At 43.6% G+C, this 16,220-nt stretch overlaps 1 protein-coding gene across 3 annotated transcripts in view; it reads right to left on the bottom strand.

Moving 5' to 3' along the window:
- Window positions 1–7,124: 7,124 nt before the first annotated feature.
- Window positions 7,125–16,220, bottom strand: part of tmem94 (transmembrane protein 94) — a 71,253-nt gene continuing 62,157 nt past the window's right edge. For all 3 annotated transcript variants that reach the window (XM_061708615.1, XM_061708614.1, XM_061708616.1), the window contains 4 exons: window positions 15,895–15,989; window positions 14,311–14,404; window positions 13,073–13,243; window positions 7,125–7,758 (listed from right to left, as the gene is read on the bottom strand). In XM_061708615.1, coding sequence (XP_061564599.1) covers window positions 7,686–7,758; window positions 13,073–13,243; window positions 14,311–14,404; window positions 15,895–15,989 — 433 coding nt within the window. In that variant the 3' untranslated portion in view covers window positions 7,125–7,685. The remainder of the gene's footprint in view (window positions 7,759–13,072; window positions 13,244–14,310; window positions 14,405–15,894; window positions 15,990–16,220) is intronic.

The following is a 16,220-nucleotide window of genomic DNA, read 5'->3' as shown; positions in this document are numbered from 1 at the left end:
ATTAAACGCCGAAATGAAATAGAGTAACAAGGCTGTTTTTAAAATGTAAGGAGTAAAAAGTACAGATAATTGTGTTAAAATGTAAGGAGTAAAAGTAAAAAGTCGTCTGAAAATAATTACTCCAGTGAAGTATAGATAACCGAAAATTTCTACTTAAGTAAGGTAATGAAGTATTTGTACTTCGTTACTTGACACTTCTGGTGATGACCATTGATTAGAATCAGGTGTGTTGATGCAAGATAACACCTAAACCATGCAGGACCCTTCTGATCCCTCTACCCCTCCTGCCCTCTCATCCTACCTGATCCCTCCAGGACCGGACTTGAAGAGCCCTGTGATATTTTGTGACTATTTTGAAACCTCATATCAAAGTACTCTTCAGTAGCTCAACTGGATGCAAAGAGGCTTTCCACTGCAGAGCTTGTGTTCAAACCTTATCCCGGGACCACTTTTAAAGCGATTTCCTTCTACTGAGGACTAAACACTCACTAGGAAGCCTTAGCGGAGTCACATGCCGCTAAGGCTATGGCACAAGATGTTATGGAGGTGCATGGTCTAAAGAAGACTTAAGGATCAATTCCTTCTAGAGTTCTTCACCCTGTTGTCTTTAAAGGGATTGTGACATGAAAAACAAATTTTTCTTGATTTTTTTGTGTTTTGTTGGGTGTCTTGACATCAATTACACCCAAAAAACAACGAACTTTTAACATTCAGTGTATTGTGTGCTTTCTGGGATTTTCCGCATAACTATGCAAAAACGGCGCATGTGGTTTGGTGGCGGATCGTTACGTAACGATCCGCTAAATCACCGCCCCCTCCACCCAGCTCCCTGCCTACGCTCCTCTCCAGCGCACCATAAAGGCTGATTTATGGTTCCGCGTTACACCGACGCAGAGCCTACGGCGTAGGGTTACGCGGCGACGCGCCCCATACGCTGAACCCTACGGCGTAGGCTCTGCGTCGATTTAACGCAGAACCATAAATGAGGCTTAACACGGAGCTGTTTAGAGCCTCTTGTGTTCTAATCACCGGAGGAAAACTGCTAAGAAGACCCGCGGCCACTGACTGGACTTAAGATAAGGGGACAGTGCTGCTTGCATGCCTTTATTTTTATGATTGTTTGCTGTGGTTCGCCCTCCTGCTTTTCCGTGCATGCTTCGCCTGTCGCTCCCAACTCTCCGACGCCGCTGTGAGCGTATGGCTGGAGGAGGAGGAGGTTTGGAGGAGGAGCGGCGCAATGATTGACAGGAAAGGGGGGAAAGGAAGCATTTTTCACGGCGCAAAAAAACACTGTAATAAAAAGCCAGGAAAAGAGTACTAGAGTGAAGTTTTTCTTGTTACACTCTTTTAGACACATTTGAGGGATGTTGGCCAAGACTTTTAATAGTGTTAAAAGCATGTTAAAAATGATGTCACAATACCTTTAAAAAGCACCAAACCTGTCAATTTTAAAGTTCAACATTCAAAATGAAAAGTTAAATGCGCTATGAGACATGACTGAAGAGGTTATTTGGTGGTTTGGAGGGATTGCAATTTCCAGTGCAGCTGAACTTGTGTCCTGGTGTAGCTCATCTTGGAACAAAGAGGGTTTCAAATGCAGAGGTTATTGGAGCAAACCCTATACCTGAGCCACTTTTAAAACATGTCCTACTGAGGATTGAAAACTGGCCAGGAAGCCTGTGAAAGAGGTGAGTACTGTATGTGGTGCATCATGGTAAAGAGCTGCACATTGTTAAAGACACTGTGAGTTCAATTCCCGCCAGAGCTCTTCAGCCCGTTGACTTTAAGTAGCACATAATCTAATGCATGTTATCATTTATCCTAACCTTTACTGGAATGTACATCCAAGGTTAGTTGCAGGAATCTGAGGGAACGGATGTAAGAACAAAACTGGACAAGAACATCTGAAACAACCACAACCAAATTCACTCTATCCGGATGGAGCAATTTAACTGGATAGTTTTTTTTAAAGGCCAAAATGAAATAGGCTGCTTTTAAAATGTAACGAGTAAAAAGTACAGATAATTGCGTGAAAATGTAAGGAGTAAAAGTAAAAAGTCGTCTGAAAAATAATTACTCCAGTGAAGTATAGATAACCAACATTTCTACTTAAGTAAGGTAACGAAGTATTTGTACTTCGTTACTTGACACCTCTGGTTGTGCACCATGGAAGAGTGCCGCACATTGTTAAACAGACTGTGAGTTCAATTCCCGCCAGAGTTCTTTAAGTAGATCAAAATCCACTTTTAGAGTTCAACACTCAAAATGAAAAGATAAATGCACTAAGAGAGATGTCTTCCCCCAAGGATACTGGTGGTGTGGAGGGATTGCTCAGGGCTCTAAGGTGCCAATGAAAGGGTGGTGCATGCTGGTTCAAACCCTCCCCATCCTCACAATCTTGTGAGGTAGAGGCATCAGACCTTACACCTGGACCACTTTTAAAATTACGTCCTTCTACTGACGATTGAAAACGGGCCAGGAAGCCTGTGAAAGAGGCAAGAATGTGGGGCCTCATGGTAAAGAGCTGTACATTGTTAAACAGACTGTGAGTTCAATTCCTGCCAAAGTTCTTCATCCAGTTGTCTTTAAGTAGCACAAAATCCACTTTTAGAGTTCAACGCTAAAAATGAAAAGATAAATGCACTAAGAGAGATGTCTTCCCCCCAAGGATACTGGTGGTGCGGAGGGTTTGCTCAGGGCTATAAGGTGCCAATGAAAGGGTGGTGCATGCTGGTTCAAACCCTCCCCATCCTCAGTATCTGGAGGGGTAGAGGGATCAGGGAGGATGAGAAGGCAGGAGCACCTGGGGGATGAGGTAGGATGAGAAGGTTAGGGGGGGTCAGGTAGGAGGAGAGGGCATGAGGGCTAGGGGCTATGAGGAGGGCTAGGGAGTAAGAGGACAGCTGAAGGGCCAGGGGTATGAGGTATGAGGTAGGACGAGGAGGGCTTGGTGGCATCAGGAAGGTTGAGAAGGGCTTGGGGGGTTAGGTAGGAGAAGGGCAAGGGAGGATGAGGTGTAAGAGGGGGCATGAGGCAAGAAGGGAGGCAGGCTGGGTAGGAGTGCTCGGAGGATCAGGTAAGAGGGCTAGGTGGATCAGGTGATAGGACCTTTTACAAATCAAAGCTTTGAAAAGGGTAATTAATTTCTTACCTCCTACCTGATCCCCTGGGTGCTCCTACCTCAACCTTCCTGACCCCCTCAAGCTGTCTTTCCTCATGTCCCTAGCCCACCTCTTACACCCTGATCCCCCTTGCCTTTCTCCTTTTAGTCCTCCTGACCCCCTCCTCGTCCTACCTGACCCTTCCTCGTCCTACCTGACCCCCTCCTCGTCCTACCTGACCCCCTCCTCGTCCTACCTGACCCCCTCCTCGTCCTACCTGACCCCTTCCTCGTCCTACCTGACCCTTCCTCGTCCTACCTGACCCCCCTAGCCCACCTCATCCCACCTCATCCCCCAGGCACTCCTAACCTCTCATCCTCCCTGACCCCTCTACCTCTCCAGATACTGAGGATGGGGAGGGTTTGAACCAGCATGCACCACCCTTTCATTGGCACCTTAGAGCCCTGAGCAAATCCTCCACACCACCAGTATCCTTGGGGGAAGACATCTCTCTTAGTGCATTTATCTTTTCATTTTTAGCGTTGAACTCTAAAAGTGGATTTGTGCTACTTAAAGTCAACGGACTGAAGACCTCTGGCGGGAATTGAACTCACAGTCTCTTTAGCAATGTACAGCTCTTTACCATGAGGCCCCACATTATTGCCTCTTTCCCAGGCTTCCTGGCCAGTTTTCAATCGTCAGTAGAAGGACGTCATTTTAAAAGTGGTCCAGGTATAAGGTCTGATGCCTCTACCTCTACAGATGCTGCGGGTTTGAACCAGCATGGACCACCATTTCATTGGCACCTTAAAGCCCTGAGCAAACCCTCTACACCACCAGTATCCTTGGGGGGAAGACAACTCTCTTAGTGCATTTATCTTTTCATTTTTAGTGTTGAATTCTAAAAGTGGATTTTGTGCTACTTAAAGTCAACGGGCTGAAGAACTCTGGCGGGAATTGAACTCTCAGTCTCTTTAACAATGTACAGCTCTTTACCATGAGGCGCCACATTCTTGCCTCTTTCCCAGGCTTCCTGGCCAGTTTTCAATCGTCAGTAGAAGGACGTCATTTTAAAAGTGGTCCAGGTATAAGGTTTGGTCCAATAACCTCTGCATTAAAAGCCTCTTTGTTCCAAGATGAGCTACACCAGGACACAAGTTTAACTGCACTGAAAACTTTTTATCTTTTGTCCTTTGTTTCAAGCTTTCAAAATGTTCAACATGTTAAAGAACATGTTGAAGAGGGCACTGAACCTCAACACAAGCAGGTACTCCTATTTAAATAAAAAAAACTGACTAGTTTTCACATTTAATATTTGACAGAGCATTCCTTGGCGTAATTTTCTGATAGTTTTGCATAGAATTGAACTCAGTCCTGCAACATCTCAAACACATTCTCTACCTCCTGAGCTTTACAGCAACCCATCAAACCAACTATGTGCCACAAGATTAACATGTCCAGACTGAGAAAAGTAATGCGTGTAGTGGCAGGATGGAGATGCACATTTTGATGTATAACACACCTGGGTGCACGTTACGGTTCGGGCCGTATTAACTGCCGAAGGAATGGCATAAATTTCGCCAAAATTACACGATTAATTCAAAATGGCCGACTTCCTGTTTGTTTGGGCCATGGCACCAAGAGACTTTTCTTTAAGTTGTGACATGATACAGGTGTGTACCGATTTTCGTGCATGTACGTCAAACCGTATTGTGGGGCTTGAGGCACAAAGTTTTCAAGGGGGCGCTGTTGAGCCATTTTGCCACGCCCATTAATGCAAACCATTAAATATCACATTTTTCGCCAGGCCTGGCTTGGTGCAAAATTTGGTGACTTTTTGGGCACGTTTAGGGGGAAAAAAGGCCCTCATTTCGTCAGAAGAAAGAAGAAAGAAGAAAGAAAAGAAAAAAAGAGAAGAAAGAAGAAAAAAAATGATTCCTACAGATACAATAGGACCTTCGCACTGTAAGTGCTCAGGCCCTAAAAATGTCAAACATTCTGGATTCATTACAAATCAACTGAAATATTGCAAGCCTTTTATTTTAATATTGCTGATCATGGTTTACAGATTAAGAAAACTCAAATATCCTATCTAAAAAAATTTGAATATTCTGGGAATCTTAATCTTAAACTGTAAGCCATAATCAGCAATATTAAAATAATAAAAGACTTGCAATATTTCAGTTGATTTGTAATAATCCAGAATGTATAACATTTTTGTTTTTTCTAATTGCATTACAGAAAATAAAGAACTTTATCACAATATTCTAATTTTCTGAGACAGTCCTGTATATTATGTTATGAGATCTCATGGGATGTTAAACTATAGTATTATATTGTTATATATTATAGTATGGTGATATAATTTTGTTATGTTAGAATATAAAAGTTGTTATATTAGGATATTATATGCTATTATAGTATTACATATATTTATATTATATCGTGCTATATTATATCACTCTATATGATAATTGTTTATTTTCAAATTAATATTCTTAATTTATTTATCTACTTTCATTATATTACACACACACACACACACCTAGATGTTTATGTAATAACTGCTCGGGGTTTATGTTCTGGGTCTCTGGAAAGTGTCTAGACACAACTTTTGTTGTATTAGACGCTATATAAATAAAATTGAATTGAATTGAATAGATATATATCATTGTAACTCGATGTTGTACTGTATGTTAATAAAATAAATAAAAAAGAACTCCAACAAGTCTCATAAATAAAAACAGCACATTTATTCACAGAATCAAAACAGAACAGACTCGAGGAATAAAAACATCCATGTTTGCGTCTTGTGAGCCGGCGATCCGACCACAGAACTCAGAGAACCGGTTTGGTTTTTGTTTTGAAATTACAAAATAAAAATAGAGAAATAATCCAAAATAATCCGTTTCCCATCTTTTGTTTTGATAATAAAAAATGGAAAACGGATCGTTATCCGATTTCATTGATGTGTTTGAAAATGGAAATTGTGAATTAAAACAGCGAGTGGAAAACTCTTTTCTCTATTTCCTATTCGTTTCCAAGGATACTGAAAACAAGGATTGGACAAATGGGGGGATTGCACATGTGCAGTAATGAATGAAGAAAGTTGTTTCTGGTTCTTTTGTTCATCAGATTGAAAATGAACAGTTTTAGATTTTTTTTAATGTTGAAACAGAAAATAAATCAAATATGAAACCTGGGAGTGAAACATGAGTTTAATCTGTAATCTGTCTTCACTCCGTCATGAAACTGCAGTGATGTTGTGACAGTCCGTTCAGCTGCGGCAGGGGTCGGCAACCCAAAATGTTTTAGATCCATATTGGACCAAAAACACAAAAAACAAATATGTCTGGAGCCGCAAAAAATGAAAAGTCTTGTATCAGCCTTAGAATGAAGAAACACATGCTGCATGTTTCTATATTAGTTAGAACTGTGGGAAGATTTTTTTTTTACATTATGCACTTTGAGAAAAAAAGTCAATGTCGAGAAAAAAATCAAAATGTCAAGATTAATGTTGAAGTACAATCTTGAGACAAAAGTAGAAATGTCGAGAAAAAAGTCGAAATGTCGAGAAAAAAGGAAAAAAGGAAAAAAGACAAGAAAAAGAAAAAAAAAGGAAAAAAGACAAAAAATAGAAAAAAAGGAAAAAAGAAAAAAAGGAAAAAAAAGCTCAAACATTTTTGAAAAAACTTCAGACTCTAAAGAGCCGCTCTGGAGTCGTGGGTTGCCGACCCCAGTTTAAAAAAAAAAAGCAGCGTCCAATCAATAATCAATAATCAATAACATAAACTGAACTCTAAAATACTGGAAACAAATAGGAAATAGAGAAAAGAGTTTTTTCCACTCACTGTTTTAATTCCCAATTTCGATTTTCAAACACATCAATGAAATCGGAAAACGGATAATGATCCGTTTTCCGTTTTTTATTATCAAAACAAAAAACGGGAAACGGATTATTTTGGATTATTTCTCTATTTTTATTTTGTCAATTTAAAACAAAAAACGGATGGCCCAAAGTCCACGGACCCTTTACCTTCATTAAGCATCTTAATAAGGGGAAGAAGTGATCATTTAAGGTTCAGAAAAATCTCGTACATCAAAGAAAGTGATTCAAGAACATTCAGGTGTTTCAGTGCTGAGAGAAGTCCGGATGAAGCAGAACCGGGAGAACTCGGGACTTCCTGTCACCCGTAAACATCAACCTCATCAAGTCCAGTGAGTTTTGAGTCGTCTGAGAGTGAAAAGTTCGGCGTGGGCTCGTCCTGTCGGGACGAGGCAGAGCCGGGCTGTGATTGGACGAGAGTGACTCCTCCCCCTCCGTCACGTCTCATGTTTAGCTGCTGAGCGACCCGGTGGGTAGAAGGTTCTGCTCCGGTCGGAGGGGGAAACGTGCCGATGTGTTGACAGACCAGCTCACGGGTGAACATGCTGGAACAGTGAAAAACAAGACAGGAAGTAGCTGCTCTGCTCACTTCCTGTGATCAGTCCTGGAGAGAAAAGACGAGCAGCGGTACTCGGTACTCCGGCCTCTCCCCAAAGTCCAGTCCCCGGTAAAAACACGCGGTTCCCGCCGGGACGGCGTCAGAACGGAGAGTTCATCCCCAGCTTGGTTTCAAACTGCAGCTTCTGCCGTTTCTGGTACCGGACCCGGACCCTGAGACGGAGAGAAGAGACGGAGAGAAGAGACGGATCAGAGACCCAGATACGACTGAAGACACACCGACCTCAAGCTTTTAATCTGTAAAAACACAGAGCTGGAGAGAGATGAGGGGGAAAATAAAACCTAATAAAACTAACTGGGTCAATTATAGCTCTGTAGTCATTGATGGATAAAACACCCAGTGGCTCATTTTTTTTTTTAGTTCCTAGTTCTAGTTCCTAGTTCCTGGTCATGGTTCCTGGTTCCTTTTTTTAGTTCCTAGATCCTGGTCATCATGGTTCTAGTTTCTCGTTCCTTTTTTTAGTTCCTGGTTTCTAGGTCATGGTTCTAGTTCCTGGTTCTAGTTCCTAGGTCATGGTTCTAGTTCCTAGGTCATGGTTCTAGTTCCTAGGTCATGGTTCTAGTTCCTGGTTCTAGTTCCTAGGTCATGGTTCTAGTTCCTGGATCTAGTTCCTAGGTCATGGTTCTAGTTCCTGGTTCTAGTTCCTAGTTCCTGGTTCTAGTTCCTAGGTCATGGTTCTAGTTCCTGGTTCTAGTTCCTAGGTCATGGTTCTAGTTCATGGTTCTAGTTCCTAGGTCATGGTTCTAGTTCCTAGTTCATGGTTCTAGTTCCTAGGTCATGGTTCTAGTTCCTAGGTCATGGTTCTAGTTCATGGTTCTAGTTCCTAGGTCATGGTTCTAGTTCCTAGTTCATGGTTCTAGTTCCTAGTTCATGGTTCTAGTTCCTAGGTCATGGTTCTAGTTCCTAGGTCATGGTTCTAGTTCCTAGGTCATGGTTCTAGTTCCTGGTTCTAGTTTCCTAGGTCATGGTTCTAGTTCCTAGGTCATGGTTCTAGTTCCTAGGTCATGGTTCTAGTTCCTAGGTCATGGTTCTAGTTCCTGGTTCTAGTTCCTAGGTCATGGTTCTAGTTCCTGGTTCTAGTTCCTAGGTCATGGTTCTAGTTCCTAGGTCATGGTTCTAGTTCCTAGGTCATGGTTCTAGTTCCTAGGTCATGGTTCTAGTTCCTAGGTCATGGTTCTAGTTCCTAGGTCATGGTTCCTGGTTCTAGTTCCTGGTTCTAGTTCCTAGGTCATGGTTCTAGTTCATGGTTCTAGTTCCTAGGTCATGGTTCTAGTTCCCTAGGTCATGGTTCTAGTTCATGGTTCTAGTTCCTAGGTCATGGATCTAGTTCCTAGGTCATGGTTCTAGTTCCTGGTTCTAGTTTCCTAGGTCATGGTTCTAGTTCCTGGTTCTAGTTCCTAGTTCCTGGTTCTAGTTCCTAGGTCATGGTTCTAGTTCCTAGGTCATGGTTCTAGTTCCTGGTTCTAGTTCCTAGGTCATGGTTCTAGTTCCTGGTTCTAGTTCCTAGGTCATGGTTCTAGTTCCTAGGTCATGGTTCTAGTTCCTAGGTCATGGTTCTAGTTCCTGGTTCTAGTTCCTAGGTCATGGTTCTAGTTCCTGGTTCTAGTTTCCTAGGTCATGGTTCTAGTTCCTGGTTCTAGTTCCTAGTTCCTGGTTCTAGTTCCTAGGTCATGGTTCTAGTTCCTAGGTCATGGTTCTAGTTCCTAGGTCATGGTTCTAGTTCCTGGTTCTAGTTCCTAGGTCATGGTTCTAGTTCCTCGTTCCTTTTTTTTTAGTTCCTAGTCATGGTTCCTTTTTTTAGTTCCTAGTTCCTGGTCATGGTTCCTGGTTCCTTTTTTTAGTTCCTAGTTCCTGGTTCCTTTTTTTAGTTCCTAGTTCCTGGTTCCTTTTTTTAGTTCCTAGTTCCTGGTTATGGTGCCTAATGAGCTCCAATACAGCAGGGCTCATTTTATTTTGAACACTGCCAAAACTCAAAATCTTATCAAGACTAACTTAAAACTTAACTAGAACTTAAAATGTGCTTGACACAAATGAAAGTCCAATTGAAACACGTGGGAAAAACCCCTTACCTTTTAAGTGATGTGTGTTATCAGGTGTAATTTTTAGGTTAGAAATAAGAACATTTCTTGGTAAGATCCTTAGTTTTTTGAGTGAATCAGTGAGTTTGGTCGACTGGTGTAAATTCAGGGTTTTTAACCTTGTACTGTCTTTGGGTCAAAATGACCCAATTCTTCTTTCCTTCTTTCCTCCTGCTCTCTCCTTCCTTCTTCCTTTCCTCCTTTTTTACCCTCCTTTACTCCTTTTTCTTCCTACCTCCCTTTCGTCATTCGTTCCTTTATTACCTTCTTTGCTTTTCCTTCCTTCTTTCCTTATTTTATCCGTTCCTTCCTTCTTCCCTCCCTTTTTTTCCTTTTCTCCCTTCTTTCCTTCCTTCTATCTTTCCTCCCTTCCTTACTTCCTTTCCTTCTCCACCCGGACCGCGCTCCACCCGTACTGCTCCACCCGGACCGTACCGTGCTCCACCCGGACCGTGCTCCACCCGCACCGTACTCCACCCGCACCGTACTCCACCCGGACCGTACTCCACCCGGACCGTACTCCACCCGTACCGTACTCCACCCGGACCGTACTCCACCCGTACCGTGCTCCACCCGCACCGTACTCCACCCGGACCGCACTCCACCCGGACCGTACTCCACCCGCACCGTACTCCACCCGGACCGTACTCCACCCGTACTCCACCCGGACCGTACTCCACCCGTACTCCACCCGGACCGTGCTCCACCCGTACTCCACCCGGACCGTACTCCACCCGCACCGTACTCCACCCGGACCGTGCTCCACCCGTACTCCACCCGGACCGTACTCCACCCGTACCGTACTCCACCCGGACCGTACTCCACCCGCACCGTACTCCACCCGCACCGTACTCCACCCGGACCGTACTCCACCCGGACCGTACTCCACCCGCACCGTACTCCACCCGTACCGTACTCCACCCGTACTCCACCCGGACCGTACTCCACCCGCACCGTACTCCACCCGTACTGCTCCACCCGGACCGTACTCCACCCGCACCGTACTCCACCCGGACCGTACTCCACCCGTACCGTACTCCACCCGTACTCCACCCGGACCGTACTCCACCCGCACCGTACTCCACCCGTACTCCACCCGTACCGTACTCCACCCGCACCGTACTCCACCCGGACCGTACTCCACCCGGACCGTACTCCACCCGTACTCCACCCGGACCGTACTCCACCCGCACCGTACTCCACCCGGACCGTACTCCACCCGTACCGTACTCCACCCGTACTCCACCCGGACCGTACTCCACCCGCACCGTACTCCACCCGTACTCCACCCGTACCGTACTCCACCCGCACCGTACTCCACCCGGACCGTACTCCACCCGGACCGTACTCCACCCGGACCGTACTCCACCCGGACCGTACTCCACCCGGACCGTACTCCACCCGCACCGTACTCCACCCGGACCGCACTCCACCCGGACCGTACTCCACCCGGACCGTACTCCACCCGGACCGTACTCCACCCGTACTCCACCCGGACCGTACTCCACCCGCACCGTACTCCACCCGGACCGTACTCCACCCGTACCGTACTCCACCCGTACTCCACCCGGACCGTACTCCACCCGGACCGTACTCCACCCGGACCGTACTCCACCCGTACTCCACCCGTACCGTACTCCACCCGGACCGTACTCCACCCGTACCGTACTCCACCCGGACCGTACTCCACCCGCACCGTACTCCACCCGTACTCCACCCGTACCGTACTCCACCCGTACCGTACTCCACCCGGACCGTACTCCCCTAGTACCGCTTCCTTCCTTCTTCGCTCATTTCTTTCTTTCCTTTTCTCCATTCCTCCCTCCCTCCCTTTTTTCCTTTTCTCCCTTTCCTACTTCCTTCCTTTCTCCATTCCTTCCATCTTTTCTCCCTTTCTCCCTTCTTTCTTTCCTTACTTCCATCTTTTCTCCCTTCCTTACTCCCTTTCCTACTTCCTTCCTTCCTTCCATCTTTTCTCCCTTTCTTCCATCTTTTCTCCCTTCTTTCCTTCCTTTCCTACTTCCTTCTTTTTCTCCTTTCTTCCTTCTTTTTCTCATTTCTTCCTTCTTTTTCTCCTTTCTCCCTTTCCTACTTCCTTCCATCTTTTCTCCCTTCTTTCCTTCCTTCCATCTTTCCTCCCTTTCCTACTTCCTTCCTTCTTTTTCTCCTTTCTTCTTCTCCTTTCTCCCTTCCTTCCATCTTTTCTCCCTTCCTTACTCCCTTTCCTACTTCCTTCCTTCTTTTCTCCTTTCTCCCTCCCTTCCATCTTTTCTCCCTTCCTTCCTTCTTTCTTTCTTTTTCTCCCTTCCTTCCATCTTTCCACCCTTCCTTACTCCCTTTCCTACTTCTCCAGAAACACGACCATCCTGAAGGAAGAGGAGGAACCGTACTCCACCCTCTCGCTCCACCCGTACTGTACTCCCCCCGTACCGCTCCGCCCGTACTCCACCAGCACCACCACCCGTACCGTATCTCGTGGATCTTCACCACCTCGTTGACCACCACCCGTACCGTATCTCGTGGATCTTCACCACCTCGTTCACCACCACCCGTACCGTATCTCGTGGATCTTCACCACCTCGTTGACCACCACCCGTACCGTATCTCGTGGATCTTCACCACCTCGTTCACCACCACCCGTACCGTATCTCGTGGATCTTCACCCCCTCGTTCACCACCACCCGTACCGTATCTCGTGGATCTTCACCCCCTCGTTCACCAGCACCACCACCCGTACCGCTCCACCCGTACCGTATCTCGTGGATCTTCACCCCCTCGTTCACCACCACCCGTACCGTATCTCGTGGATCTTCACCACCTCGTTCACCAGCACCACCACCCGTACCGTATCTCGTGGATCTTCACCACCTCGTTCACCAGCACCACCACCCGTACCGTATCTCGTGGATCTTCACCCCCTCGTTCACCACCACCCGTACCGCTCCACCAGCACCACCACCCGTACCGTATCTCGTGGATCTTCACCCCCTCGTTCACCACCACCCGTACCGCTCCACCAGCACCACCACCCGTACCGTATCTCGTGGATCTTCACCACCTCGTTCACCACCACCCGTACCGTATCTCGTGGATCTTCACCACCTCGTACCACCACCACCCGTACCGTATCTCGTGGATCTTCCCCACCTCGTTCACCACCACCCGTACCGTATGTCGTGGATCTTCACCACCTCGTTCACCACCACCCGTACCGTATGTCGTGGATCTTCACCACCTCGTTCACCACCACCCGTACCGTATCTCGTGGATCTTCCCCACCTCGTTCACCACCACCCGTACCGTATGTCGTGGATCTTCACCACCTCGTTCACCACCACCCGTACCGTATGTCGTGGATCTTCACCACCTCGTTCACCACCACCCGTACCGTATCTCGTGGATCTTCACCACCTCGTTCACCAGCACCACCAGCAGGGGGGACAGCGAGGCGAGCAGCCAGCACTCCAGCGGGACCTGCTTCAGGCTGAAGCTCAGCGGGTTGCTGCCGTCTCTCCACAGCTGGTAGTCCACGGTCGCCTGGACGACCTGGCCCAGGAGTCTGGAAGAGGAGGAGGTGTAAAAGAGGACAAAGACCAGGCTAAGCTCTGGTGATCTCTGATTCAGCCACAGCTTACAGAACCACAAAGGGTTACCACGGAAACCGCTACGATAAAGAGGAGCAGCACAAGAGTAGCTGTCATTATCCCACTCAGTTTATATGCAGATGACGCTCTTGTTTATGTTCACAACCAGAGGAGATGGAGGCTGTGTGCTTCAGTGGCCACGGTTACGTGATGTTTTTTTAATTTTATAATAATTTTAATTATTCCGTATTAAATAATTCAGAATTAAACTATTTTCCCTCGAGTTTACATGGAAATAGTAATTCTGAATTGAGGTTTACATGGAAAACACGTTTGATTGGCGTTATCCAATTATATATATATATATATATATATATATTTATTTTTATATATATATATTTATACATATTTATTTTTATATATATATATATATATATATATATATATATATATATATATATATATATATATATAATTTATAATTGGATATATATATATATTTATTTTATATATATATATATATATATATATATATATATATATATATATATATATATATATATATTTATTTTTATATATATATTTATACATATTTATTTTTATATATATATATAATTTATAATTGGATATATATATATATATATATATATATATATATATTATTTATTTATTTATTGATATATATATATATTGATATATATATATATATATATATATATATATATATATATATATATATATATAAATGTATACAAAAGAAATAAAAAAGTAAATAATATATGTCTATATAAATATATATTAATAAATTAAATATATGATATATTAAAATATATAGGATATATATATATTAATAAAATAATATATATATATATTATTATATATAATATTAATAATAATAATAATAATAATAATAATAATAATAATAATAATAATAACAATAATAATAATAATAATAATAATAATAATAAAACAATAATAATAACCATTACAGTTACCAGGAACAGAGCAGAGCGTGTGGACCGGGTGGGAGGCGGTAACTTACACGGCCGGCACCGTGAGGCACCACCAGGTGTTGCTGAAGGGACTCTTCCTCCACAGAGGCTGAGAGCGGTGGACGTAGCTGAGAGAGATCACCACTGCAACACCAGGACAGGACAGGTTAGCAGAGCTCACACCCACGTGTGCACTAGGGGTGGAACTATAGATCTGGCCACGAAATCTGGCGATACAAAAACGTCACGATACGTGTCGTGGAGGTGACAAACTGTAGCTGATATTGGGTTATTAATATGAATATATTGTGTTTACTAGTAACATCATGTTGGTGCAGCGGGATCACGTGACGACCTCGACCCGCGGATCAAAATCTGACTACGCTCAGAAGAAACTAGTACCGTTTTGCGGCCCCGATCACAGGACTCTTGGGGGTTTTGAGCTCCGAACTTTTACCTATAAGGTGAGCATGAATCAATCTGTTTTATGATGTAAAGATTGTGTCGTCCCCAAAGGTGGAGGATGAAACGATACCGGGGTTCACCTTACGGCCTCAGGCTGGAGCAGGTGAAGCTCTGAGCTCTGGAACAAGATAAATAACCGTCATGTTGGATTTGGAGTTTGGGACTTTTCATAGTTTATTTATTTACTTTTATCTACTTATTTAATTTTAGTTGTTACATTTCTGGAAAAGAAAAAATTCGAAATGTCGAGAAAAGAGTCAAAATGTTGAGAAAAAAGTAAAAATGTCGAGATTAATGTTGAAGTACAATTTCAAGGAAAAAGTTGAAATGTTGAGAAAAAAAGTCTAAATGTCGAGAAAAAAGTCAAAATGTCGAGAAAAAAAGTCTAAATGTCGAGAAAAAAGTCAAAATGTCGAGAAAAAAAGTCAAAATGTCGAGAAAAAAGTCGAAATGTCGAGAAAAAAGTCAAAATGTTGAGAAAAAAGTCAAAATGTTGAGAAAAAAGTCGAAATTTCGAGAAAAAAATCGAAATGTCGAGATTAATGTTGAAGTATAATTTAAAGAAAAAAGTCGAAATGTTGAAAAAAAGTCAAATTGTTGAGAAAAAAGTCAAAATATTGAGAAAAAAGTCAAAATTTCGAGAAAAAAGTCGAAATGTCGAGATTTCGAGAAAAAAGTCAAAATGTTGGGAAAAAAGTCAAAATGTCGAGAAAAAAGTCGAAATGTCGAGAAAAAAGTCGAAATTTCGAGAAAAAACAGTCATGTTGCATTTTGAGTTTGGGACTCTTCATAGTTTATTTATTTACTTTTATTTATTTATTTAATTTTAGTTGTTAAATTTCTGTAAAAGAAAAAAGTGAAGTCATACATGAGAGAAACTATTCAGTTTATGGCTAAATATTTGTACTTGTATGAAAGTGAAGATCATAATGCAAACCTGACATTTACTTTTAGTTCAGTTTGTGGAAAATGGTTGGCCTGGCTTTCTCTTTAAAACTTAAACAGTTATAAAGCATTACAAACTGGAACAATAGGGCAAACGCACAGCATTGTTTTGTATTTTGTGTCTTTCAAATAAAAAATACTGCTATAATATTGTATTGTATCATTATCGTGACATTAGTGTATCGTTACACCTCTAGTGTGCGTGTGCATGAGCGAGTCCGTACCCGTGTGTAACACCAGGAAGCCGGCCATGAGTTTCTGCGTGAGCAGCAGGCCGTTGGAGAGTTCCAGGAACCACTGAGGAGCCTCGGAGGACGAGCTGAGGGACAGGAGAAGAGGTCAGGTCAGAGGTCAGAGCTCAGGTCTGGACCCAGGTCATCCTGACCATAGACATTATATACGTAGACGCCCCATCCAGTGTTTTTGTCCGCTGCTGCGATACGTCAACGTCGCCGCCATATTGGATGTTCAAGACTGCGCTGTAAACTAATACAAGTAAATGGACTTATTTTCATAAAGCATCTTTCTACAAAGAAATTTACGTTTACAT

Source organism: Cololabis saira, chromosome 19 (genome assembly GCF_033807715.1).
Source record: "Cololabis saira isolate AMF1-May2022 chromosome 19, fColSai1.1, whole genome shotgun sequence".
Classification (NCBI taxonomy): Eukaryota; Metazoa; Chordata; class Actinopteri; order Beloniformes; family Belonidae; genus Cololabis; species Cololabis saira.
Note: the sequence above shows the minus strand (reverse complement) of the source record. Positions and strands in the feature narration are given on the sequence as shown.